This window comes from Cavia porcellus, unplaced genomic scaffold, assembly GCF_034190915.1.
Source record: "Cavia porcellus strain 051 isolate PalLab524CR breed Dunkin Hartley unplaced genomic scaffold, mCavPor4.1 scaffold_1, whole genome shotgun sequence".
Classification (NCBI taxonomy): Eukaryota; Metazoa; Chordata; class Mammalia; order Rodentia; family Caviidae; genus Cavia; species Cavia porcellus.
The window spans coordinates 121,313,815-121,341,128 of record NW_026947484.1 but is presented as its reverse complement, the minus strand read 5'-3'; the positions used below and the strand labels follow the sequence as shown (position 1 = coordinate 121,341,128).

The following is a 27,314-nucleotide window of genomic DNA, read 5'->3' as shown; positions in this document are numbered from 1 at the left end:
TTGCACAGCAATTTTGCAGTGAAGGGGAGGTGGCATAGCTCATCTGAAGTGGCTTCACCCTTCACACAGAGAAGGTCACTCACTTTCTGACACTGCACAAATGATCTTATCTGGGCCTTTTGTCATTGCATGCTAACCATCTTCTTGTGCCCGGGTTTGCATTCTGAAGCTCCAGAGATTTGTATTTCATCAGAATCCACAGCCTGACCCAGTGTAATTGTGTGACACTTATGACCAAATCTAGAAGCGATAGGGCCAGTGACACAAAGGGTAAAGCACATTAAAAATACAATGTCAAAAGAAAGAGTGATTCACTATCTTCTGGCTTTTTTCCTTGTTAATGTATTACAGATAAAATGTGTATATATTACAGATAAAATTATAAATACATACTGTTTAATAACATGCAATTGGGCTAAGGATTTAGCACAGTGGTACAGTGCCTACCTGGCAAGCATAAGGTCCTGAGTTGAATTTCTGGTACCAAAAAAAAAAAAAAAAATACAAACAACAATGACAACAACAACAAACCATGTAATTAAGTCCCATCTATGAAAGCTGAGAGACGGAAGTTGAGAGGTAATGAAATTTGAAGTCCAGGAGTCCGGAAGAACATGGCAGATAGATAGCAGCAGCTTTGCAGGCTTTCTGAAAAACTGCACATGAAATCCAGGAATGGTACTGGGCAGGAAGTCCTAGGCAAGGGGAAATATTCTTTGCTGACCCAGGAATGAACTAAATTAAGAGAAACCAACAGGAAATGCACTGCCAGTGATACAGCAGGAACAGATAAGGTCTCAGCACGGAAGCCAGACCCCACGCCACTGGAAACTGTGATTTGAATTTCCTGCAGCCACTGCTGCGTCCCGGTCATTACAGTGGGGAGAGAGGTGCAAAAGCTCTGAGAGTGGAAAGCGGTGAATGGAGTTGGAAGCGGGACTGGCCGGGTGCCCTGCATCAACCTGCAGTGAGTGAGTGGATCGGGGACCCTTCCATAGAGTAGGAGGCTTCAGCGGAGGACATATTTGGACTGGGCAGACTTCCCGGAATGAGATGCTGCAGTGACTTCAGTCACATATCCCCCTCTCAAGCGGGATTGGTGGGGAGTGCCTGGCCTGCGAGACGCCGCTGGCTGAGACCCAGTAGGCTAGCCCAACCCAGTCCCAGCGCCTGGAGGTGCACCCTAGCGGTGAAGCCTTCAGTAGATTGACCTGGAGGGGCAGGCCCAGCATACACTGCCCAGGTCTGTGTCTCCCTGGTGCACTGTGGTGGGCGGGAACACCTAGCCAGCACAATTCAAACAGACTGTGGCCCACAGGGAAGGAAGCTGGGCCTCCTATATACGCTTGCATATATAAGGAACAAAGAATATGGGAAGAGGGAGCAACAAGAAAGGGTCCTCAGCCCCCAATCCTGAGAAACATGCAATAGCAGACAAGGCACCAATAGACATAAAGTGCTATCTCCAGAGCCTCATAGACGAGTTCAGGAATGAAGTTATTAATGACCTGAAGCAAGACATAAGCAGAATAGGTAGAGAAATGCTAAGCACCGCCCAAGAAAAAACACATGGTGGAAAGGAAGAACAGAAAAAAAGGGGAGAATTGTTTGATGGAGAAAATAGAGAAAACATAGAATACGTGAAGCAGGTTCAAAGAGATTATCAGGAAACTAAAAACTCTATTGAAAGCTGGCATAACAGCTTAAAGAAACTAAGGACAGATTATCTGAACTGGAGGGCAGATTTGTAATATGGGAGCATGAAATGAAAAACTTCTTAAAAATAACAAAAAAAACCAAACAGCAACAATACAAAAACTAGAAGATGATAAGAGAATCTATATCTTAAGAATTAAGAACATAAGAGAAGAAGTGGGGACACAAACAAATGGACTACAAAAGCTATTCACAGAAATAATCCAGGAGAATTTCCCTAATTTAGCAAATGGTAAAGATACTCAGATGTATGAGGCATACAGGACCCCAGCCACCTAAAACCCAAACAGAGTATACCCAGGCATATAATAATCAAAATTCCAGAAATCCAATATAAGAACAGAATATTAAAAGCCATCAGAGACAAGAAACAGATCACTTACAAGGGAACACCCATCAGAATTACAGCAGACTTCTCGGCACAAACCATCAAATCATGAAGAGTGTGGGGGGAAATAATTCAAGCTTTGAAAGATAATAGCCTCCAGCCAAGATTGATATATCCTGCACAACTGTCCCTAGAAATTGATGGAAAAATAAGGTGCTTCCAGGATAAAGAGAAACTAGGGGAATTTGCAACCACCAATTCAACTCTACAGAGAATACTGCAGGATAGTCTAAAAAAAGAAAGTACCAAGATTCCAGAAATAGTGGCAGAGAGGCCACAATGAATGGAGCAGAAAACAAAATGAAGAAGACAAACTGACAACAAAGGACAGAAAAAGAGCTCAACAGAAATGAGGCAGAGAAGATCAGAAGGTAGGAACAGCTATTTTGGAGAAAACAAGACATCATCAGCTAGTGCTAATTTAGTATCATCTTGTTTTGAAGTCCCATCAAACTTGTATTCTTCTGTCTCCATCGGTCTTAAAAGGTTGTATCTTATTGGATTTTATTATATATGATAATATAAGCAAAAACTTTTATAGACAAGGAGTTTATATAGAAACCATTGTTCATTTTCTGTTAATTGGTTCTAAATACCCTGTAATAATGTCATTCTCTTGAATGGTTTTATAGTGTCTTGATATGTTTGGTGCTACAGTATAAGAAGTTATACTCAAAGATTTCAAGGAAAGAGACACTATGGTAACTATTTTTATGTCAGGATATCTTGTGGTGAAACACTATTTTGCTTAAATGGTTATGTTTTGACCTGCGCTGTTCTGTTGTTATGCCCTCTTTTATCTCAATCCCCCTTTTTTAAAATTATTTACTTTTTTATTTTTATTTTTTTAATTAAGGGAAAAATAAATAAAAAATAGCAGGATACATTATAGTAACCTACTTTGATTTCCTATTAACTTGATTTGAAACCCTGTATTGCCCTCACAATCTTGTTTTGACTGATTTTCCTCTATTCTGCTTTGCTTGATAGTACCAAATTCGAAAGTATAGGCATAACTGTGAAGACAATAAGAATCATTATGACGCCCATTCTGGTTGACTATTATTTTCTTTTAAAATCCTGTAATGTCTCCAATGCTTTGGTTTTATTCTTTACTGTTTTGTTCAATTTAATTATAACTGGAAATTCTTCTTAAAATAGCAAGAGGCAATATGGTAACCATTGTTGATCACCTTATATTTTGTTTTTACATTATCTATTATGTCCATCCTTTTGGTTTGACTGACTCTGTTCTGATATGTCGCATTTGGTTTTACTCTCTTCAAAAAAAGTAATAAGAACTGTGGGAGTAATAAAACCCAAAATGTGTAACTGTCATTGTACAAAAGAAAAGAAAAGAAAGTGCTCTAAAGGATGTAACTGCACATATGTTTAAGTGTATAAGATAGATAACCATATTACTGAGATTTTTTGGATCATTGAACAAAACTGTTTGCACTCTCACTGTTTGACAGTCCACTTTATATGCTTCAATTTTGTAACTTGAACAACTATTTCTAAGAGGAGAATATGTAATCTATTAACTAGTGATTTCTTACTGTTTATTTTTTAAATTTTATATTACTTGTACCCTTTTTCTTTTTTTTTTTCTTTTTCTCCTTAAAAAAAAAAAGAAAAAAAGAAATCTGAAGCCCAGGGGTGTTGTTCAGGTAGACGGTGTACTTAGCATGTGCAAGGCCGCTGGTACAATGTCCCATACTCCTCCTCTCCTACCTAATTGAAACCTAACTGCAGCTGAAGTTTGGATCTCCTCTGTTACCCATGCTTAGCTGAATGTTCTTTCTTCTCTTGTTTTGTTTTCTATTTTCTGAAGCATTCATGTTGTTAAAATATTTACAGATCTATCATTTACTAGATATAATATTATTTCCAAGTTTCTCTGTTTGAAATATATTCATTAAATTTATGAAATACTTAAGCTGCATCAAGTTTGTAAAGTAGAAAGACTTTTGATATAAATTATCTTTAGGAGCTTAGAAATCGGCCTGACAGTTTCGAGTGTCTGTAGAACAGCACTCTGCAGATTACAGAATGCTCTCAGGGTATCAGTTGATCCTTTGCACAGAAATCCCACGTGATTCTTGCTATTTTCAGCTATGTCCACAAACTAAAATTAGCACCCGGCTGGCGTGACATTTTGCTTAGTTACTGCCTGACTGTGGGTTTTAATCATTTGGAACTAGACTAGTGGGAAAAAATCAGTCTGCTATCCATTTTTAGTTGATAATCATTAACTTTGAGCATGATGGTTTCAGCATCAACCAACAATGGTAAGTAGTTTTTGAACATTTCCACTCTCTTCTTCACCTGTAACTAGATTGCTGAGGATGACTTTACTATGCCTGTAATGGTCATAGTTGCACATGTAACTGTGTTCTGCTGGAAGATGGATTTCTCTATAAGCAGGAGCATCATTTCTCAAGTTGTATTTCTTTTGCTTTCTTTTGGCTATGGGAATCTGACTCTTCCATTCAGGTTATGCCATGTTCTGTATTTCTCTATGCAATCTCGGCCCAGTAGAATAACAGTCAAGGCAGAGACCACAGTGCTAGTGTCTTGTTTGCTTTGCAAGGAAAATTTGTTGATATATGAGAAATGATGACCATAATTTAATAGCACATAAAGAAATTAATTAACAAATGACCAAATAGTTCAATGTATATGTACATATATACATTGTACATATATATGTATGAATATATATATATATTCTAATAAACATACACATACAGATGCTGAGATTTTTTAAACATTTTAAAATTTTGATATTATTACTTAATACTTTGCAATACTTAAATATTGCAAAAATATGTGACAATGAATTACAGATAATATGCTCAGATCGTTGGGTTACCAGCATATGTATCCCAAGGTTTCCTTTTTCCCTTTCTATTTTTTTTATAATATACATTTTTTGATGTAGAAAGAGCAATCCCAGTGAGACAGAATTATTGATAGTGAAACTAGTTAAGGATATCTTCTTACATTTTTTTTTTTAAATCAGTACCAGGGATCGAACTCACAACCACACGCTTGCGAGGCAGGTGCTAATGCTCTGAGCTAAATCCCCAGTCCCGTAGGATGTCTTCTTACTGTTCTCATAAAGAATGAACCATGTTCTGAACATTTTTAGAACTGACGAACATCAGGCTACCAGGGATGCTATGTTTTCCTGATTGAATTGAGGGCCTTTGCACCGTACTTCATCCCTGGTGCACACACACACACACACACACACACACACACACACACAATGTTTTTCAGAAAATCATTCTGCACCACAAAGGTGTGCTTTTTTTGTTTTTTTGTTTGTTTGTTTTTTTGTTTTGTCTTTCTGAGACGAGCTCTTGCTATGCAGTTCAGGCTGGCCTTGAGCTCACTTTGTAGCCCAGGCTGGTCTCAAACTAGCAACGATCCTCCTACCTCAGCCTTCCAAGTGCTGGGATTACAGGCGTGAGCCACCATGCCTGGCTAGGTGTGCTTTGTTTTAAAAACAAAATGAAGCACTCTTTTATCAGAAAGTCTAATTAAATCACCCAAATTGTTATTGGTGTATATTGTTGATACGGACTAATGAATTTCATTTTGGCAGACTTGTACATGCACACAATGTGCTTGAACCATTTCTTTCCTATCACTCCCTTGTTCTACTTCCCCCTAGTCTTACTTTTGGGGTGGTTTTGACGCGCAGAACATTTTGACTGTGCTTAGTACCCCTGTTACCCCCTCTTCCACCCCGTCCCTTCTGCCCTTACTCTTTGTTTCTTATCTAACAGTCTTCCTTCCACTTTCTTGTCATCTTGTTTAGATTCCACATATTGAGGAGAACACATGACACTTGTCTTTCTCAGGCTGGCTTATTTCACTCGGCGTCATGGCCTCCAGGTCCATCCATTGTTCTGCAAATGACAGATTTTCATGCTTCCTATGACTCAGTAGCACTCCTCTGTGAATACACGCTACACTGTCTTTATCTATTCATCTGTCATTGGGCACCTGAGCTGGCCCCACGTCTTGGCTATTGTGAATTGAGAATTGAGCCACAATTAACATGGGTGTGCAGGTATCCTGCTGATTGTAATTCCTTCAAGTATATATAATGAGTGACATAGCTAGATCAAATGGTAGCTCTGTTTTTAGTTTTTGAGGAACTTCCATACTGATTCCCATTGTGATTATACTAGTTTACTTTTCGAACAGTGATGTGGAAGGGTTTCCCCCACATCCTTAATAACTTTCATTGTTTTTGATAGTCATTTGGATTGGGGTGAGGTAGAATATCATTGCAGTTTTGATTTCATTCCCCCATGGTTTGTTGATTGAAGAAAGAGCTCACAATCTGTTCCTGAGAAAAATCATAGCTTAGAAATAGGAACCATGTCCTAATAATTTTTTGGCTGCTGAAAATTACATAAATTCTGACTTCTGTCTGTGAAACAATTTTCCTTCACTCCCTTGCATAAAAACTGAATAATTTTAGTTTTAAAATGCCAACAATTTAGAAAAGATTAATAATAAAAAGCAATATTCTGTACCCCATTTCTCTCTGTCACTAATCCTGCTCCCTAGAAGTAACCATTTTAGTCATTTTGGTTGAAACCACCATCTTTGGCCAGGCATAGAAGCACAGGACTATACTCCCTTCACTCTGGGAGGCTGAAACAGGAAGATCATGTTCAAGCCCCACCCGGGAAACTTAACAGCTTAGAGAAACCCTGGTTCAAAATAAAATATGAAGACCAGGGATATACCTCAGTGGCACAGTACCTGCTTGGCGAGTGCGAGGTCCTCAGTTTATTCCTGATATGAAAGACAAGCAAAATAACAAAATGGAACATAAAATGGACTGGAGATCTAGCACCCTTGAACTCAAACCCTGGAACTGAAAAAAACAATTTTTAGTGGTTGTTTCCACATTTCTTTTCTTCTTTTTCAAAATTAGTTGTATGGTATTTCTCATTAACTTCCCCATTATCTGTTGAGCTTCACTATGAGAGATGATAACGAAATTCTCTTAAACCTCAATAAAGCAGTATCTCTATTTTCAGCATCATTCTCATTTTTTCCCTATAAAACTTTTTGGTTTTGGTATCGTGGATAAAACTCACTACTTCACGCTTGTCAGGCAGGTGCTTATGCCACTGAGCTAAGTCTTTGGCCCTTGTAAAACTTTTTTTAAAATTTATTAATTTAATTAGCACATCAGGTTTTTTTTTTTTTTTTTTCTTTTTCCTTTTTATCGGTACCGGGGATCGAACTCAAGACCGCCTGCTTGCAAGGAAGGCAGGTGCTTATGCCGCTGAGCTAAATTCCCAGCCCAAAACTTTTTTTAAAAAAATTAATTTTAAGGGGCTGGGGATTTAGCTCAGCGGCATAAGTGCCTCCCTTGCAAGCAGGCGGTCGTGAGTTCGATCCCTGGTACCGATAAAAACGAAAAAGACAAAAAAAAATTAATTTTATTGGTACACTTTTGACATACATAATAATCATACTCTTCATAAGGAATTTGTACCTGTACACAGTGTATTTTAATTCTTCTTTTTTCATTCCCCTCCCTTCCCTTCAATCTTTCAGTCTTTGAAGAATCAGGCTGTGGTTACTGCACAGACAACCTTCAACTCTTGGGCCTCAGTGAACAGACTACAGGCACACAGCGCCACGGCCCAGCTTTAAAACACTGTGGTGTAAAATGGGCCTGGGTTTTAACAAGCAGAGTTTAGAAAACAGCCACTAAAATGGTTCTTTCCCTTTCAGATGCCTAAATAGGAACACATATGAATAAGGGATTTTTATAAAAAGAACATGCTTGGTAAGCACCTGCATTGAAAGCAGGCAGTCGTGAGTTCGATCCCTGGTACCGATAAAAACGAAAAAGACAAAAAAAAAAAAAAAAAAGAACATGCTTGGGGCTGACATTTTTTCCATTTCAATACATCTTCAACTAACAAACATGGGAAACAATGAATTTTCAGATCAAAGCCTTTATAAAAACACCTAAGTTCCACCCCCCCCCACTGCTAAATTTGACTGGCTTTAAAAAAAAAAAAACACCTAAGTTAAAAATGAAGTAGTTTAATTTGCTTATTGACCATAAAATGGTCACACCTCAGAAAAGCTGCCATCAACTCCTTTCTAGAGGATCGATGGCCCTTAGCTCTCCTGTGTCAGGATCCAGACATCCTGACTCAGGCTCTGTAAATTAATTAATTAATCCTCCACCATCTTCTTTGCTCTATTAGAGCTAAAAGATAGGCAATATGTGTGTGGGTGTGGGTGTGGGGGGATAGCAAGAGGGGAAGAGGGGGAAGGAGTGATGGGAGAGTGAAAACTATCAAATACAATGCGTGGTTTGTAAACATCTGCCAGAATGAAACCCATTAATCGGTATAATAAGAAAAAAAAAAAAAAGGAAAGAAAGAGGGAAGGGAAGTGAGGGGAGGAGAGAGGAGGGGAGGGGAGGGGAGGGGAGGGATTTGCCAAGGCACATAGCAGCAGTGCCGAGTTCAGAAAATGAGCCTTACGGATATAATGGCCTGACCAATGAGCTGACCTTACATCTTGATCTTGAGTGAAGAATTATGTGAGGAAATTAATGGAATGTAAAATTCCAGAAAGATATCTTTTTATATCTTCTCATTTTAAAAAATTATTTTGAAAGACATTTCTGGGAACATTCTTGGTTATGTTTTTCCTAGTGAGATACACATTTTCCTTGTGGATTATACCAATGAGCAGAGCTGCTGGATGTAAGCTTTTTATATCTCCAATATCAGACTGATACGAATTTTATTCTAAAATAGTACGGTAATTTATAGCTCCACCAACGCACCGGCAGAGTGTGAGAATTTCTGTAACTCAAATTTTCACCAATATTTGGTGTAGTCAATTTTTACAGTTCAGCTACTTTGACACATGAATACTGATAGTACGTTATAGTTTTGATCTATATATTCATAAAGTTGAGTACAATTTCTGTTTTTTTTCCACTTGGATTTCATATTTTTTAAATTGTTTGTCTTTTTTTTTTTTGGTGCAGGCCTTGTGGTTACTAAGCGTTTGCTCTATCACTGAGTTATACACACACAGCCATGGCATCTTTTGTAAAGTGTCCTTTGCTGAGCATGGTGGTGCACACATGTAACCACTTGAGAAGCTGAGGCAGGAGGATTAATGCAAGTTAAAAGGCAGCCTGCGCTACATGGTTAGTTCAAGCCAGCCTGGACCATAAAATGAATCTTATTAACAAACAAAAAGCAAAAAAACAAAAAATAGTGACTTTTACTGTTGATTTTTTTAAGGAGTAATTTGTGGTTTCACGTATTGCCAATATCTTCTTCTATTACATGACATTTATTCTCTAAATGATATATGGCAATAAAGTTCTTAATTCAGTCCCACTTATCAAACTAGTCCCTTGTATTACATTTTAATATGTGTCAAAAAAACTTTTTTAGATAAGAAAAAAAAGTGCTCCTGGAGCTAGGCATGATGACTCATGGCTAAAATCCCAGATTTCTGCTAGGCTGAGGTAGGAGCATAACAAGTTTGAGCCCAGGCTTCATGTCACAGCGAGACCGTGTCTCAAAATAAAAAATTAAAAATCTGGGGTGGTAGCTCAGTGTGTAACTTGGATTCAATACCAAGTTCTGGCAAATAATAATAATAATAATAATAAAGTGTCCAGGGCTGGGGGTGTAGCTCAGTATGAGAACACTTGTCTAGCACACATGGGCCCTTGGGGAAAAAAGGACATGGCAAGTCTTTGAGTGTTTCCCAAAGTTTTACTTTTTTTTCTACTTTCACTTGTAATCTAGAATCCATCTAATATTAATTTTGGCTACATATATATGAGATGGGTTGTGAACAACAGTACAGGAATCCAAGCAGCCAAATTAATAAATTTGGAATTTAATGAGCTGAGTTCAGGACCACTTGTATACCCACCTTGCCCCCGTTTTAGGGTCCAAACAAGTGGCACCTAACTGGAAAGTTACAGAGTTTTTAAGAGAGACAATGACAAAAAGGCATCCTGTTAGACACAATTTAGCTAGAATCTTACATTAATTTTTGGTTGACACTTGTATCCTCCTTCTTTTGTTGAGCAGGTTAATTTTTCTCCAGTGGGTACAGCTCATTCTGCGTTTCTCATGGGACTTACACTCTGAGTAATTTTCCATTTTCCTGGGTGAAGTACAGGGCACTAGTTAAATGCAGGGCTCAAGATGGTGTCAGTTATGCCAAGCTACAACGATACATATTCAACTATCTAAGCATAATTTCTTTTAAAAATTATTTTAGTGTCTTACAGTGCCCATGTATTCTTTGGTCTATTTCTGAGTTTCTTTTTCAGTTACAACTGATCCGTTTGTCTATTGCACCAATGAAACACTATCTATTAGTATAGCTTTAAAAGAGAGCCCAATAGAATAAATCCTCCCACTCTAGCATTCTTCAGCAAGTGTATCTTTGTATCTTTGGAATTGTCTTTAAATACTGGATACCAATTATCAAGTTGACCTCTCTGTCTGCAAATGAGGTTTTTGTTGAGTCTGATTGTATTTCAGCATGGGGATAAGTGATGGTTTTACAGTTTGAATCTTCCAATTAATGAATATCATATATATAATTATTCATTATTTTATATCTTAATTTCACCTTATTTTTTAGTTTTCCATGTAGAGAGCTTCTAAAGTCTGTTTATTCCTAGCAATTGATTTGTTTAAATACTGCTAAAAATGTTTTTTGTGTGTGTGTGTGTGTGTGAGGAGCAGTACTGGAAATTGAAACCCAGAGCCTTCACACAGAGCTACTTTCCCAGTTTCCAGTCTTTTTTTTATTTTTTTAATTTCAAGACAGGATCTTCTAAATTGCTAGTTTTGGGCTCAAATTTGTGAACCTCCTGCCTCAGCCTCCGGAGTTCTGGGTCTACAAGCATATCCCACCACACTGCTGAAGGTGGTATCTTTTAAAGAAGTTACCATCTGGACGTGGTGGCCTATTGCTGTGCTTCCAGCACTGGGGAGGCTGAGATGGAAAGACCACTTGAAACTTGGAGTTCAAGACTTGCTGGACAACACAGTGAGATTCTCTCTTTTTGTAAAAAAGTATCTAGAATAGTTTTGGGGCCATAATGTTCACATTATGATTCTTACAGTGTCCAGTGAACACTGTTTTTTTTCCCCTCTGATACAATTAGGTCCTTTCTGGAATGGCATCTGTGACTCAGCTATTTAGAACCTAATGAAGGTGATGATGCTATGACAATGTGGAGAAACCATGACAGAAAATGTGGTTTGTACTGGTGCTGTCAATGCTGTAAAGGAAGTTTGGGAAAAAAGAATAAAGAAACTGAATGAAGACCTGAAGCGAGAGAAGCAGTTTCAACAGAAGTATGCCATAATAGATTTATTATTTTGAATTAATGAGAATTCATAATCTTATCATCATAAAAAATCATATTGTAAGGGTCTCATTATTGAATTTGACATATTTTTGTTTGCTAACTCATAATTCTTTATTAACTCAAAATAGTATTAAAAATACCCAACTCAAATTGAATGTAGCTAGCTATAAGAGTCACAAAAACTCACTACAAATGTGTGCATGTGAAAATAATAGAACTCTGTTAGACATTCATTAAGTTTCTATCACTTAGTCTAATTTTAAGTGTTGTGTCCTCAGCATTATAGCTTCTAAGAGCTGGCAGCAGAAGCCAGTGTTTAGATTCATATCTCTTTGAATAACTCTGAGGTAGGAGGACCTGTGTGGATTACCTGATTCCTTGGTTGGAGCTATCTTTAAGCTTATTTCCTCTGACTTTTTGATTTTTTTCCCCCAGCAATGAGGCTTGAACCCAGAGTTGTTGAGCTGAGCTTAATCCTCAGTCCTCTTTTATTTTTTATTTTGATATAGTCAGTCACTAAACCTGTGATTTTCCTGCCTTAGCCTCCCAGAATTCTAACAGCACCACCATGCCCAGCTGTTTGTCTCCTTGGTAGTAACTATTTCCTGATTGTTTGTATGCAATGAATTCTACTAGTCTTGTAAAAATAGCACATTTCCCCATAGATCCCACATGGTTTCCTATAGTTTTCATTCATCAGGTCTCATTTGCACTGTAAATTAGCAACAGTCATTTGCCGGTATCAGTTAGCAAGTACAGGAAATTCATGTACAAATGGTTTAAGCAACAAGAAAATAAGGCAGTAATAAAAAGATAGTGTGAAGTCTGGGCGTCTTTAGAGAGTCAGCTTCTTTTTCACCTTCCACTGCCAGTGTCAGAGTGTCAGCTTGGTCCTCAGTGAAGCATTCCTCAAGGTCTCTAGGTATCTGATACACATCCAAGCAGCACAACCAAAACCACCAAGCATCCTTATGTTTTCAAGGAATGAAAATTATTTTTTCTATGTCTCCTTTGAAAGTGAGAACATCTTTCTCAGAGTCCCCCAGTGAACCTTTACTTTACTCATTAGCCAGAACTGGATAATTTTACATACCTAGTCCAATTACCTCTTAGAGGAATAAGATTGTATCATTGGTTAAGCACTCAGGATTTACCCCTGAATCACTTGGGAGAACGGTAAACATTTGAAAAATGTCTGGTGTTCTTCCAGTAAATAGTAAGTGAGAGATACTATTAATAAGCCGTGATTTGAATCTGCTAAATGACTGCTATGCTTTATGTTAGATGGCCCCTGAGTCTCATGAAATCATGGATGCGGCTGAGTCTGGCGTGCGTGATAGGATCGTTGTCTGGTGCTCAGACTGATGGTGTGAGTGCTACAGGGGTTGAGCCAGCGTACTGTGTAATGGTATAGGGAAGGAGGTGTAGCTCTCTCTTTTGCTGTTCACATTGCTGTTCGCAGTGTCCATGAACTGTGGCCCTGCCATGCCACCCTGCTGCTTGGAGCTGACTGAGTATGGACCAAAATCTCCAACCTGTAAGAAATAAACCTTTCCTTCCCTAATGTTGGACATTAGATATTTTGTCTCAATGAGAGAGAAAAGTACCCAAGACAGTGACAATAAAAACAAAAGATCTGAATGGGGAGAAACCATTCTTCTCATGCAAAACCAATGAAGATGGTAATAATGCTAAGGTGACTGACTGGTAGGGGTGGCAGTCACTTTCCCTGTACCTGCTGTTTACTAGGGACTCTGCTAAGTGGTCTGTTTGTGCTGCCTTACTTGATCTTCTCACCTCGCTGAAGTAGTGTCATGCTGAGGATTAGACTGCATTGTGAGAGAAGCAGAACAAGGTAACAGTGGCTGACAGGTTCAGTTTTCTACAGATGATGTGAGTCTACAATATCATCAGCCTGAGTGTCTGACTCAGGAGGTGAGTCAGACCCCCTGAGTCAGACACTCAGGCTTTCATCCTGCTGCTTGATTGTACACGTGTACATAATTTTCTATCCTAAAGTTCCCTGGTGGCCCTAAACAAACAGATAAACTATAGCCATTATATTTGTTTCCTGCACTTTCAGGAGGTGCACATACTACTTCTGCTAACATTGCATTAACCAGAGCTTCACGTAGTTCATTTCTAGCCGCAAGAGAAGAGAGCTAATTCTTTTGCCCAGTTAATTTAGATCTATTATTGAGGAAGAGGAGGAGTAACAAATACCAATGAGTGAGGAGAAGTTTCTGTGACACATGGATACTATTAATTTCTTCCTTTTTAAAGGAGGAGAATCTGAGGGATCAGCCTAAGTAACTTGTCAAAGCTTATGTTGCTAATAAATGTTGAACTGGTATTTATACCCTGATCTGACTCAGTAAGCATTAGATTCACTTTGTGTTTTATGTTTCCCTAGATTGGTCCTTTTACTTGTTTTTTCTTTATCTTGTAAAGCTACTCTTAGGAAACTTATTAAGTTTATTACAGTTATGGCTATTTTGAATCTTAAATATACTTTTTCATTTTTAAACAGTGACCAAGAATCATATCTTTGTTCTAAACCCCTGAATTTCCCCTATTAAATGTATCTATAATGTTAAAGAAAAAATTACCCACATACTTGCTAAAGATGGTAAAAGGTTTCTGGCTAAAATGATTTGTTAAGATTATTGCTGAACAAGGGTGTTCAGATATCAAAGGAATGGGATTTTCACTAAACTAAGTAGTATTCTTGCTCAAACTGGATTCTTTGGAGACAAAAAGAGAAGCGCAGGGTCAGGCCTAGACAAGGAGAGACTCAGAGTGATCAAAGTTGTAGTTAAAAGAGGTACTCTTTGAAGCCAACTAAGGCTTCAATTTCAGCAGCTTTGATTTCTCTCAGTGAAGAGTAATGAGTATTCATCATTGGTCTCTTGATTTTTGGCTTCATGACTATACTGTGATCAAGAGAGGAGACTTTATAAAATATAATTTTTAAAAATTAACTTTCAAAAGCCACTACCAGATAATTATTAAGATTATTAAGAGGTTAAAAATTGTGCAGTTCTTCTGGCAACCTTTGAGGAAAAAATTAGAGACCAAGACATTTATTAATTTTTAAAATTAATTTTATTGGTACACTATTGATACACATAATGATCAGGTTCATCTTAGGGAGCTTATGTCTGTACATAGTATATCTCGCTTCTTTTTTCCCTATTCTCCTCCCCTCCCTTCAACCCATCTTTCCTTTCCCCTTTACAAAGGCTTTATTTCCATTTTTTCCCTTCTATTCTCTTTTTTTCTTTTTCCTTCTCTTGCTTCCCATCATTCCTTCCTTGTTCCTCTTCCTGTTTAAACATTTTCCTTCTACTTCCCAATGTCTATGAAGATCAAAACACTTAGGGAAGAAAATTACTCTTTTGCCAAAATTGGTTTCTAGTTTTAGAAACTTTCCATGGGCTGAGGAAGAAGCCCGGTGGTAGAGCACTGGCTTAGTGTGCAGGAGGCTCTGCTTCGATCCCCAGCACCACAAATTTTTAAAAAAACTAAAAAGAAAGAAAATTTATGTGAAGTTGTACAATTTTTCAAAACATTTTCTTTTAATCCTAAAACAGTTTAATTATAAAATAAATGCAGCAATTTTTAAAAATTGTTTTATGGTTAAATAAATCCCAAGACATTTCAAAAAAGTAAACTAGGTTAAACTTGAAACCTGGAGTATTGTGGAATAAATAGTAAGTAAATAATCATGACTGACCTGCCAGAGGACAAAGTTAAACCAACTTGATGACTTTTTTTTTTTTTCTTGTACCAGGGATTGAACTCACAACCTTGCACTTGCCAGGCAGGCACTTAGGCCACTGAGCTAAATCCCTGGCCCTGACTTACAGATCTTAATTGGCTTTATTTACTGGTCTAGAACCAGGCATTATTTTATTCCATTTAAATAAAATAAGTTTTCTGATGACTAGAACAGAAGTTGATTTTATAGATAGAAAAGGGCTGGAGAAAAAAAGCAGAAGCAAAGAACAAAAAGTAAATCAGTCATTTCAAAGGTATTTTTCTTGTGGGAAGTGACAGAACAATAGAAAATGGTTAACGTTAGGCTACTTTTGGCGGAGGGGGTGGAAGGATTAAAAAGAGAGAACTTTGTTAGCACACTGACTGGAACTGGCCTGTTTGGGAATCAGGCTGTCATCTCTCCTGATTTCTCAGAAGGCCGGAGAACAGCTCTGTTTCTGTTCAGTGACACGGTGAAGCACCACCATGGTTTCATTCTGATTTTTGTTTGTTAGGTTCAGGGCAGGAAGATTAACCAAAACAATGATCTCCTCCAATTTTTACTTAACAGATACTAAAAGGTAAGAATTGTTAAATCCAAACTTTTGAGGCCAAGGTATCTCTGAAAGAAAACAGTTTACTGAACTATTATAGAAAAAGGACCTGGACGTGAGGCCAGTTCCCACGGCTCGTAGCAGCAAAGAGAGAGAACAGTTAAAAATGTGTGCTGGACCTAGGAGCCAAGAGAATTTTTACAATGGAAAGCTTATGTTTGCTGTGGAGGTTGCTGAGGGGAGGATAACACATAGAAGGGAAAGTTGGGGGTAGGAGGACAATCCATACGGTGGAGAATGTGTTGCTTCTGGATCGGTTGGGGTTGATAGTCAGGAAGGTTCACTTGTAAGCGGAGAGCCTCACTGCCTGGTAGTCCACCACTGCGGGATTAAAGTCAAGGTTTCAACAGGTACTCACAAATGGGAAAGACTTCCATGGGCTTGGCCCCTGACCATTGGGTGATTAACTCTGCTTACCTGCCTCCCCTTCACCCTCTGAGTTCTGTAATTAAGTTTAGGACATATCAGCTTTTTTTGATCTCTTTTTCCTAGCAGAATCTGACAGACCTAGAGTGAGACAGAAAAAAAGAAAAGAAAAAAAAAAAGCTCACTGGGAAAAAAAAGTCACACATTTAAATTGGCCAAAGTAAGCCAAAGAAATGTCCTTTTTGCTGTGCTCTAAAGTACAGAAGTGTTTCTCAAAGTTCCCTGCGTAGGAGTCACACAGAGACCTTGCTGAAACACAAAGCTGCTTTAGGAGCAAGAGTCTAACCAGCTCCCAGGGCGTGGTGATGTTCACTAGGTCTGCAAAAAACACCGAGTAGCCCAGGATTGGCCAAAAGAGGAAATGTATCTGAAAGGAGCCTGCAGACAGGCAAGGGGTGAGAAGGAAGGAATGGAACGGAATGTTTCTTCTCTCAGCTGAAGGTGGCTACAGCTTTTGCTAAATATATTAGTAGCTTTGCATCAACACAATGACATACTTAGGCAGCTAATTTATGAAGAGGTTTATTTAGCTCATAGCCTTCCATGTTTGAATCCCAGATCAGTGGCCGCATTGGTTGGCTCTCCAGGGAGTCAGAAGGTGGCAGCACATCCTGGCAGAAGGCGCTCAGGCACAGAGGGACTGAGTGCACACACAAGCAGTAAGAAACAGCACAGCCAGACACAGGATTTTATGCAGAGGAACTCAAGCCCTGTGGGAACTGCTTCCAAGGAGGACACCCTTGAGGTCCTGTTATAACTTGGGCCCCAGTATAAAATCCAAGGAGGCAAGAGACCAAAAATTTAGGTGGCAAAGGCTTTATTTTCAGGCCTGGCGACCAGTCTCCGGGAGCCAATTTGGAGACTGTCCCCCAGAAGCTGAAGGGAGGACTTTAAAAAGGGGCTGGAGGAAAGGGCAGGGGGGAGAGAAACAAAGAAACCTGTAGAGCCATCAAACTTGTTGACCCGAGTCTGGAAACTGTATTGCTGTCCACTTAGCTCTGACAATCTAGGGAGTTCCTGGTGTTTTTTTAAATTACTCCCATCCTGCAGACTGACATTATCTCAGAGTGGCACGTCTGCAGCAATATTTGGAGAAGAAAGTGGAGAGTTAATTATCTCAGTACAGCTTGTCTTCGCTAGTGAGTGTGAAGGGGTCACGAGTTATAAGACGCTGGAACTTAAGTTTTACAAAGACCTGATATCTAACTCATTTGATACATACAGAACAAAAGGAAAGCACCGATTGGGGTTTGGGCCATAGTATTACCCGGTAATTTCTTTAAGCTAAGCAGTTCTTAAAATTGGGGCAGGCTCATTTTACGACAGATCATCACCGGGTCGGGGGGAGGTCACCAGAAACCCAAATTCTTTATGGCCTAGATAGATAGGTGAGGGGAGAGGGAGGCAATAAGGCGCCATACAGAACAGAAAACGGCGGTAATGTGTCAAGGTCAGGGTAAAGGGTTAAACTCACACGCAAATCTCTCTGCACACAAGCAGGTTACTTTAAATAAATGTAAATTAATTGCCATTCTAGTTTTCCTTAGCTCTTTAGCGGAGAATAGAGGCGCCTAGCAGTGATTAACAACCCTTGTTAGCTTGTTTTAGCACAGCTTCTGTAGTTTGTAGAGGGCAACAATGGTTAACATATCAATTAGGTGAGATTCTTGCAATTCTTTACAGGGGAGAGTGTTGCTCAACATATCAATTAGGTCACTTAACATATCAGTTAGGGAAAAAGGATAAAACAAACACATTTAGTAAGCCCCTATACAGGTTTGCTATAATACACATATAACGAAGCTATTTTCTTAGAGTACAACAGTCCTAGTGACCTCTCCCTGGGCCCCATCTCCCAAAGATTCCAGTGCTTCCTATCAGTGGCTGCTTTAAGACACAAAGCTCTGAGAGACATTCTAAACTAAATGTGCCACTAAAAAAAGCCTAAAGTCAAGCAGAAATTGTCCTCCTTGCCTTTTTCCTTCTCTCTCTCTCTCTCTCTCTCTCTCTCTCTCTCTCTCTCTCTCTCTCTTCCTGAGACAAAGTCACTTTGTAGTTCAGGCTGACCTTGAACTCACTATGTATCCCAGGCTGGCCTCAAACTCAAGGCAATCCTGCTGCCTCAGCTTCATACTGGAATTACAGGTGTGCACCACAGGCCCAGCCTATTTGCCTTTTGAATGCCAATCTGTCTTGAATCAATCAAGTGTTTAGGCAAGAATTGATGTGACAGTGTCTGAGAAAGGCTTTATTTTACAATAAAGAATTTTTAAGGAATTTTAAATTTTCTAATCAAGATGTGAAAGAACATGAAATTTAGGGGCTAGGGATTTAGCTCAGCAGCATAAGCGCCTGCCTTGCAAGCAGGCAGTCATGGGTTCGATCCCCGGTACCGATAAAAAAGGAAAAAGACAAAAAAAAAAGAAAGAAAGAACATGAAATTTAAACAGTGCAGGAATTATAAAATATGAAAATGGCAGGTCACCTAGAGATCATTTCATTTGGAGCCTGGATTTCATAGCAAGGCCTATAGAGGTGCAGTGTCTTAAACAAGGCCACTAAATTAATAAATAGTATATTCTGGCCTTATTTCATAGAATTACAGAACCAGAAAGAATTCAGAAATCTTTTTAGCCATAGAAATGGACTTGTCTACTAATAGTATATGTCTGTAAAGTCATTAAGGACGGAGTTCTTTGCATTTCCAGCGTCTAGTACAGCATTTGGACTATAAGGGGTGATGAATTCTTTAGCTAAAATTAAAGGCTAGAGAATGATTCCTAGTTGAATTTGACTTCAAATCTTGCCCTGAATTTCACTCTTCTCTTAGTGAATATTAACTAACATAGTGACCAGCTGCAGCTCCTGAGATTCTTGGGGTGAAGGACCTGTGAAAAGATGAGAAAATAAAAAAGAGAAGAACCTGGTGTCAGGGGGAGACCTCACTCTCTTGATGGGAAGAAAAGAACAGGCCCCTCACCGCAGGGGCGTTTATTTATACATTTCAGCAACTTACTGTCACATGACACCCTGTTGTCCTAGTAACCTACTGTTCAGATTGTCTTGGGGGCAGGTGTTCCCTAGGCTGAAGCAGCTTCTTCACATGGCCTACCCCGGGAACTCTGTGTTCTTGGGATGGTCATGCTCCAGCCTTGCATGCAGAGTCAATTTCCGGCTTCAAGACTCCCAACAAACTAACACAACAATTACGCTATTCAAATAGTTCTATTCTTATAAATTGATGTAGCTGGCATTATAAATCTTTCCTCAATTTATAAAACCTATGGGAATCTCAGCTATTTGTCTTCAGATAGCTATAATAGAGCCCTGCTGACGCAGTGCACTTGCTAGCAGATTAAATTTCAGGCATGTGACAGATTAAAATAAATGGACTCTAAAAGAAGGATTTGCAAGCCCGAACATATAAAGCCAATAAATATTTTCTGTTTATTTTAAAACTTTGGGGTTTTTTTCTTTGTTTGCTTTGCTTTTTTCTGTTTATTATAGTAAAATCTTCACTGAAGACCAGTTAATATACAGAGTTGTTAAAAATTCCCAGATGTCGAGAGATTTTTGGCAAATAAATGTTCAAATTAATGCTGCATTTAAAATATGTATTTTGTTAGTGCACATGAATTTTACAAAATCCTGAGTTTTGAGGTGATGCTTTCCTATATGCATGACACCCACTCCTCCTATTACTTTCTCCTGTATCCTCTTCCCACTTCTCTCTTACTCTCCTCCTCTTGTTTAATATTAGTCTCTCTTCTCAGTCCATATTTTTTTATTCTACATAATAGATAAAACAAGCAATACTTGTCATTCTAAGTCTGGTTTATTTTTCTTAACATGATGATATTCAGTTTCATCCATTTTAAGTGACATAATTGCTTTTTTGTTGTGACCGAAGAATACTCACTGTGTGTGTAAGTACATTTTCTTCACCTGCTTACCTGCTGATGGGCACCTAGGCTGACTCCATATCTTTAGCATATTGAATTGTGTTGCAACAGGTCTGCAGCTATCTCTATGATATGCTGTCCTTAATTCCTTTGGCTACATTTCCAGGAGTGGCATAGTTGGCTCAAATGGTAGATGCATTTTTAGTTTTTCTGAAGAATCTATACTGATTTCCATAGGCATTGTACTAATTTACATCACCACCAGCAGAGGGTTTTTTTTTCTGTGCATCCTTGCCAGGGTTTATTGTTTTTGTGTTCTTGATGGTAGCCATTCTGAGCTATCTCAAGGTAGTTTCGATCTGCATTACCCTAATGATAAAGATGTTGCATGTTTTTTCATATACTTATTAGGCATTTTACTACTTTTGAGAAAAAATTCATTTGCTCATTTGTTGATTAGGTTCTCTGGTGTTTTCTACCCCTAATCCATAATTATGTCCAAATGTAAACTTATTTTTTTCATATGTGAGAAAATTTTGAGGGTAGAAACTGAAAAATTTTGAAAGCTATTTTTATAGTTTGACATTATTCTTCTGTATATGTGCATGGATCAAAAATCATTAGGGGCTAGGTGTGGTGGCACACACCTGTAACCCCAGAACTTGTGAGTTTAAGGGCAGCCTGAATTACATAGTAAAACTCCATCTTAAAAGAAAAACAAATTAATAGAAATATAGTAACTTATACATATCTTATATACTTTTGTATCTGAAAAATGAAGTCTTAAGAAAATTGGCATGTAATATATGAGATTGAATCCTGAAGTTAAATCATTACTTGCATGCCATTAAGCAAAATAACTATTAAGTAGATAATTTTATTTCATTAAATATCTATAGATCAGTCAGCAGAAAAATGTAAATCAAACCTACAATATGATACTCTTTACAACCATTAGATAGCTATCATAAGGATGGACAGTAATAAGGATGTTAGAAACTGGAACCCTAAACACATTGCTCCCTAGAGATGTAAAATGCTGTAGCTGGTTTGGAAAGAGTTTAGTTCCTAAAAAAGTAAACAATTTTTTTTTTTGTACTGAGGATCAAATTCACAGCCTTGTGCTTGCCAGGCAAGTGCTTACACTGCTAAGCTAAATTCCCGGCCCTGTAAAAACAATTCTTAAAATGCATTATGTACATGTACCAACTCCTCACAACGAATGTAATCCATTATGCACTAGTAATATACACTAATAAAAATTTTAAAATTTTTAAAAAACAAATTACCCTAACCTATACTGTTTGCAAGATGAGCAAATGTAGAAATAAACGTATGTGTTTAAATTAAATTTGAATAATATGTATAAATTTTAAAATATTTCAGAGCATATTGCTCATTATCTTTTATTTCAGTTTTAAAAACCTCTATTTATAATTCTGAAGTCTAATTCTATTTCTTATAAATGTCTATTTATTAATATGTGCTGCTGAAGTGACAATAAATAATGTCAATTTATGTTAAAAAATAAAAAGATAAGCACAAAATTATCATATGACACAACAACTCCAAAGAGTGTACCAAAGAGAAATGAAGTCATATAATCTGTCAGTGGATAAAATCACAATTTAGTTTAAAAACCTTAATTGGCTTTATTTGTGATTCTAGAATAAGGCAGCACTTTTTTCCATAAAATAGAATATATGCTTGGATAATCTGACTACCAAAGATTACAGAAAGAAGCAGAAACAGAATGAAGATCAAACTTGTCATTTTAAAGTTACTTGCGCTGTCAGGCACAAATCAAGAAAAAGAACATCAGAAAACTGACTGGTTGATATCAAGTTACTTCTAGTCAATTTTTATTTTCTGTAAAGACTGAGGCAGAGGGGCTGGGGATTTAGCTCAGTGGCATAAGCGCCTGGCTTGCAAGCAGGTAGTCGTGAGTTCGATCCCCGGTACCAGTCGTGAGTTCGATCCCCGATCCCCGGTACCAATAAAAAGGAAAAAGACAAAAAACAACAACAACAAAAAAAAAACAAACAAAAAAAGATTGAGGCAGAGAGAACTTCATTACTATGCTAATTGAAACTTCTCTGTATAGGAAACTTCATGGTAGTTTCTCTCTCCTGATTTCTTGGGGAAGTTGAACAAATATCAATTTAGTTTCTGTTCGTTGAAATGGTACCTTAGCATCATGACTTTCATCTGATTTTTAGGCTAGTTTGTTGGGACTTGTTGCAGGAGCTTTTTCCATAAGAATGACCTATAATTTTTCTTTAACATAACACAAAAACATGCACACAAATGTTCACAGCTGTACTACTCGTAACAGCCAAAAAGCACAGCTCTCCAGATGTTCATCAGTTAATGAACAAACAAAATCTTGTGGCAGACAGACACAGTAGAATCATTCTATCATAAAAAGAAAGTAAGCACTGATACACACTATGCCATGGGTGAATTGTGAACAAAGTCGTTGTAAGAGAAAGAAGCCAGATGCAATATTGTGTGATCTCACTTATATGTAATGAGCAAAACAGGCAAACTGATAGACACAAAATGTGGATTAATGATTGCCAGGGGTAGGGAAAGGGGGCTGGTAAGATACTGCTAACAGCTATGCAGACTTATCTTCTTTTCAGGGGAATACTTCACAAATTTGCATGTCAGCCTTGCACAGGGCCATGCTAACCTTGTCTGAATATTCTGATCTTAGTATCTATGCTGCCAAAGCAAGCCCTGGAGAATTTTCTTTTGAATGAGAAGATATTTTGGAATTAGTGATGATGGTTGCATAATACTACAAATATACTAAAAACCATCGAATTGTACACTTTCAAAAGATGAATTTTATACCATGTGCTTATATCTCAAAGCTGCTCTAAATAAAATTTATGGAGAATTAGATACTTCTCAAAAACTTAGCAGTGGGGGTAGAGCTCAGTGGATGGGCATGTACTCACCCTGTGTAAGGCTCTGGAATCAATCTCAGCACCAGTACAAACTTTAAAACCTAAGGCAGCCAAGTTGCCCCAGGATTGCCGCAGCAGCGGAGCATCCTAACAGCCACTCATGGACAGGACTGGGGTTTCGCGATAAGTAGGTGGGTTTGGGGTTGCAGTTTGGGCACTCCTGGGTTGGGGCAGTTCCTCAGTGTCTAATCTGGTTTCCAGATACGACTGGCTCACTGGTTACTTTTGATGGCTTCTTTTCCTTTTTACAAAAATGTGAGTGCTACTTACCTCATTCTCTGTGAATTACAATGATTTCCTGGTGTCTTAGGCTAGTGCGGATCTGGGAAGAACGAGTATGTTTAACCAAGCTAAAAGAAAAGGTCACCAGGGAAGATGGAAGAGTCATTTTGAAGATAGAGAAAGAAGAGTGGCAGGTAAGCTTTACAGAATACTTGATTTTCCACCTTTTGTACTTGGTGAGAAGCTGACAGAATGATAGTGAGCCTGGAAGACTCAATAGTTAGAGATCCTAATTTTAACAATGCAAAAAATGGTGTCAGGAAACATGAACAACAGGGGACAAAATGCAACTTCACAACCTTGTAGAAATTCAGTTTGCTTCAACCCTAACCTTAAGTCATTTGTGCTACTTCTTTTCCTAGTATTTGTAATATGCATTTTCTCTTTCCATAACAAATGATCATCTGCTTTTTGAAAATCATACAGCTTTTTCAAAGAAATGTTTTATTAAAACTTTGCAAAAAAAATTCCTGGGGATGTAGCTCAGCGGCACAGTGCTTGCCTGGCAGGCTCAAGGCTCTGAGTTCGATTTCTGGTGCCAAAATAAATCCTAAAGTGGAAATGTTTTTAGTTAGGTGTACCTTCTGGTTCATACTCACTTTCTCCCTTTACATGCACTCACACACACAGTTGCTTGATTACATTAGGTGTACTCTAATTTTTATAAAGTTTTCTAACCTTTGGTCAGTGTTTGCTCTCATGTATATGATGTACATATATTTAGCTAGGTGGTTATTTCGTTTATTTTCTCCTATTTTTAACACTGAAAAGGAAATTATATAGAGTTAAAAATAGTTAAAACTCTTAAAATCCCTAACTTAAAAGAAAACTCTTTAAAAAGTCTGTTATAAAATAAATACTTTAAAATAGTAGTGGAAGTGAGATAGCAGAAATACTAATTTCCAACTTGCTAGATAGATGTCAACTGTGTTGAGTTTGTAGTCCCCCAATATCAAGGAATGAAATCAAGAACCAAAGGAAGAAGTTAGGAGGGTTTTATTGGGACTAAGGAGAAGAACAGCCCCTGGATTTCCAGGAGGGGTCCTGAATGGAATAATTTATACAACGAAGTCACAACGTGGGTACAACATGGGTCAAACTACAATTAATCTATAAGATTACAAGTACAGCTGCTTAGTATTGGTACACGCTACGCTTAGCTAAAAGAAAAAGCCACCAGGGAAGATGGAAGAGTCATCCTGGAGATAACCAGTAGGAGAACAGGTCATGCAGGGAAGGCATATGGAAAGAACGAAGGCGTTTGGGGGGAGGGCTGGGTCTGGATGCTCTGGTCTCTCACCCTTTGGTTGATGCCTAGCTGGCCTTAATGGTCCAGGTGGTGCTGGTTACAGTAATTCCAAGTTGTTGTTTATCCCATAGGGAGGTATGGAGGCCTGGCCTTCTTCAGGGGCTCCTCCAGCCACAATTCTGATATCTTTACTTAATTACTTATTTATTTGTTGTTTTTGTTGACTTCTTTGAGACTCCAGTTCCTCTCTGACCACTGTAGTATGTATTTATTTCTAACATAGCTGCCTATAATAGAAGAAAAGTTTAAATTACTAACATAATTTTTTGTATATTCTTGTTTTCAATAGCATGCATATTTCAGGGAAGCCTCGTAGAACAGAATCTTTAAGACAAACATCTATGCTTGTGCATTATTATTCAAAATATGGTATTTTTATTTATTCTGATTAGGGTTTAAAGTTGAAGAAAGAAGGCAGGTGTGGTGGCACATGCCCGTAATGCCAGCACTGGGGAGGCTGAGGCAGGAGGATCACTGGGAGTTCAAGGGCAGTCTGGGCTACACAGTGAGGCTAAGGCCAGCCTGAACTACAGAGCAAGGCCCTGCCTCAGCATTTCTAGGAAAATGGATGCATCTCGAGTCCATATTCTTAAGTGAAATAAATTGGACACATATGTGTAAATACTACATTGTTTATCTGATGTGAGAAATAAAAGTGTAAGGACCAAAATGTGTAATAAGTATTATGAAACAGGAAGGAAATATTCAAATGGGGAAGGGAACAAAGGAGAGGGGTGGGAGACAGAAAAGAAAGAAAAAGTTAAATAAAATGAGAAAAGGGAAAAAAAGAAAACAAATAAAATGAGAAAGGGGAAAAAATATCCTGTCTTGAAAAAAACAAAACAAGGGGCAGGGGATTTAGCTCAACGGCATAAGTGCCTGCCTTGCAAGCAGGCGGTCGTGAGTTTGATCCCTGGTACCAATAAAAAAAAAAAAATCCTGTCTCAAAAGAAAAGAAAAGAAAAAGGAAAAGAGTATAAAGGTCCTATAATAGAGAAGTAACACAAAATAGATGGAAATTTAAGGAAAAACGGTTCCAAAATGCTTTTACAAAAATCAAATATCACACTTCAGTGTGGCATGGGACTTACGATCATTTAAGTAATATAATGACTCTGTAATTTCTTTTAGACTCTTCCTTCTTCTTTACTGAAACTGAATCAGCTTCAGGAATGGCAACTACACAGAACTGGTTTGTTGAAAATTCCCGAATTCATTGGAAGATTCCAGAACCTCATTGTATTAGATTTATCTCGAAACAGTATTTCAGAGATACCTCCAGGAATTGGTAAAGATGATTTATTTTATTCCTGTGCTATTTTATTTTCCTTCAGATGTGCCTTTGGGGAGGGAGGAGAAAGAGCTCCTGGGTAGCATGCCAGGCTTGGAGGGATTTTTATTGATTTTTTTGACACATGGTTTAAAGATCTCATCTTTTTATATACTTGAATTTTGAGACAAATTTAAATGTTTAAATTGAAGTTTCCAAACAATCCAAGTTTCTAGACTTACTGCAGTTATTCAAGATGAGATTTTAATGTGAGAATTACATAGGAAACCTTGATCTGTAGATTCTGAAAGCAGTATTTCTAGTTTAGTTATTCCACTTAACTAGGTTAAGATAGGTTGAACACAATAAAGAAAAATAGATTCATTGAAAAGGGGGAACGTGTCCCCAAATGGAAAATTGCAGAGTATTTTTTTGTTTTATTTGTTATGCTGGGTGTTGAACTCAGGGCTTTCTACATGCTAAGAAAATGCCCCACCACTCAGCTACTGGCCCACTATGTAGAGTGGTAACACAAAATAAAATTACTCTTTGCCGTGGCACTGATAAACCCATTCCTTGTTCAAGGAAGGAAGAGTGAACTGGGAAAATGGAAGAATATAAGAACTATGAATTTGCCAATATACAAATCATTAATGATGTCATACTTAATAACCAGAACCTTCTTTCTATTGTGTGTGTGTTGTTTTGTTTTGCTTCGTAGGACTGCTCACTAGACTTCAGGAACTAATTCTTAGCTACAACAAAATCCAGACTGTCCCCAGGGAGCTAAGTAATTGTGCCAGCTTGGAGAAATTAGAACTCGCTGTTAACCGAGACATATGTGATCTTCCACAAGAGGTCAGAAAAATCTAGCTAGTAGTTTATTTCTCAATTGTATGACTGTTAACAAAATAAGAGTAATAACAAAATGCCATATTTTTTATTTCAGAAAAAATATTTGTCAGAAATCATTTTCTATTATGCTAAGGTTGGATTTTAAGATCTGTTTTACATAAATGCTACTTCTATTATTGTCACAGCCCTGATCTCATCGGTTGACTGTCATCTTGGAGGCCAGAATGAGAGTTTTATTTATTAAATTCCCAGAATTGAGGGCAAGTCAAGGTTGTAGTGATTATTTATTAAATGTTTGACCTTAATGAGTGAATGATTATTATAAAGCCACAATGTGATAGAGTGACCAGTTTTCAAGACAGAAAAGTGTAAGATATGAATGTAGGAAATGTTT

The 27,314-nt window shown here is 37.9% G+C and overlaps 1 protein-coding gene across 1 annotated transcript in view; it reads left to right on the top strand.

Moving 5' to 3' along the window:
• Nucleotides 1-4,240: 4,240 nt before the first annotated feature.
• The window catches only part of Lrrc39 (leucine rich repeat containing 39), a 33,365-nt gene continuing 10,291 nt past the window's right edge, over nt 4,241-27,314 (top strand). The window contains exons 1-5 of the mRNA XM_003479173.4: nt 4,241-4,395; nt 11,322-11,514; nt 23,515-23,620; nt 25,927-26,083; nt 26,787-26,923. Coding sequence (XP_003479221.1) covers nt 11,402-11,514; nt 23,515-23,620; nt 25,927-26,083; nt 26,787-26,923 — 513 coding nt within the window. The 5' untranslated portion in view covers nt 4,241-4,395; nt 11,322-11,401. The remainder of the gene's footprint in view (nt 4,396-11,321; nt 11,515-23,514; nt 23,621-25,926; nt 26,084-26,786; nt 26,924-27,314) is intronic.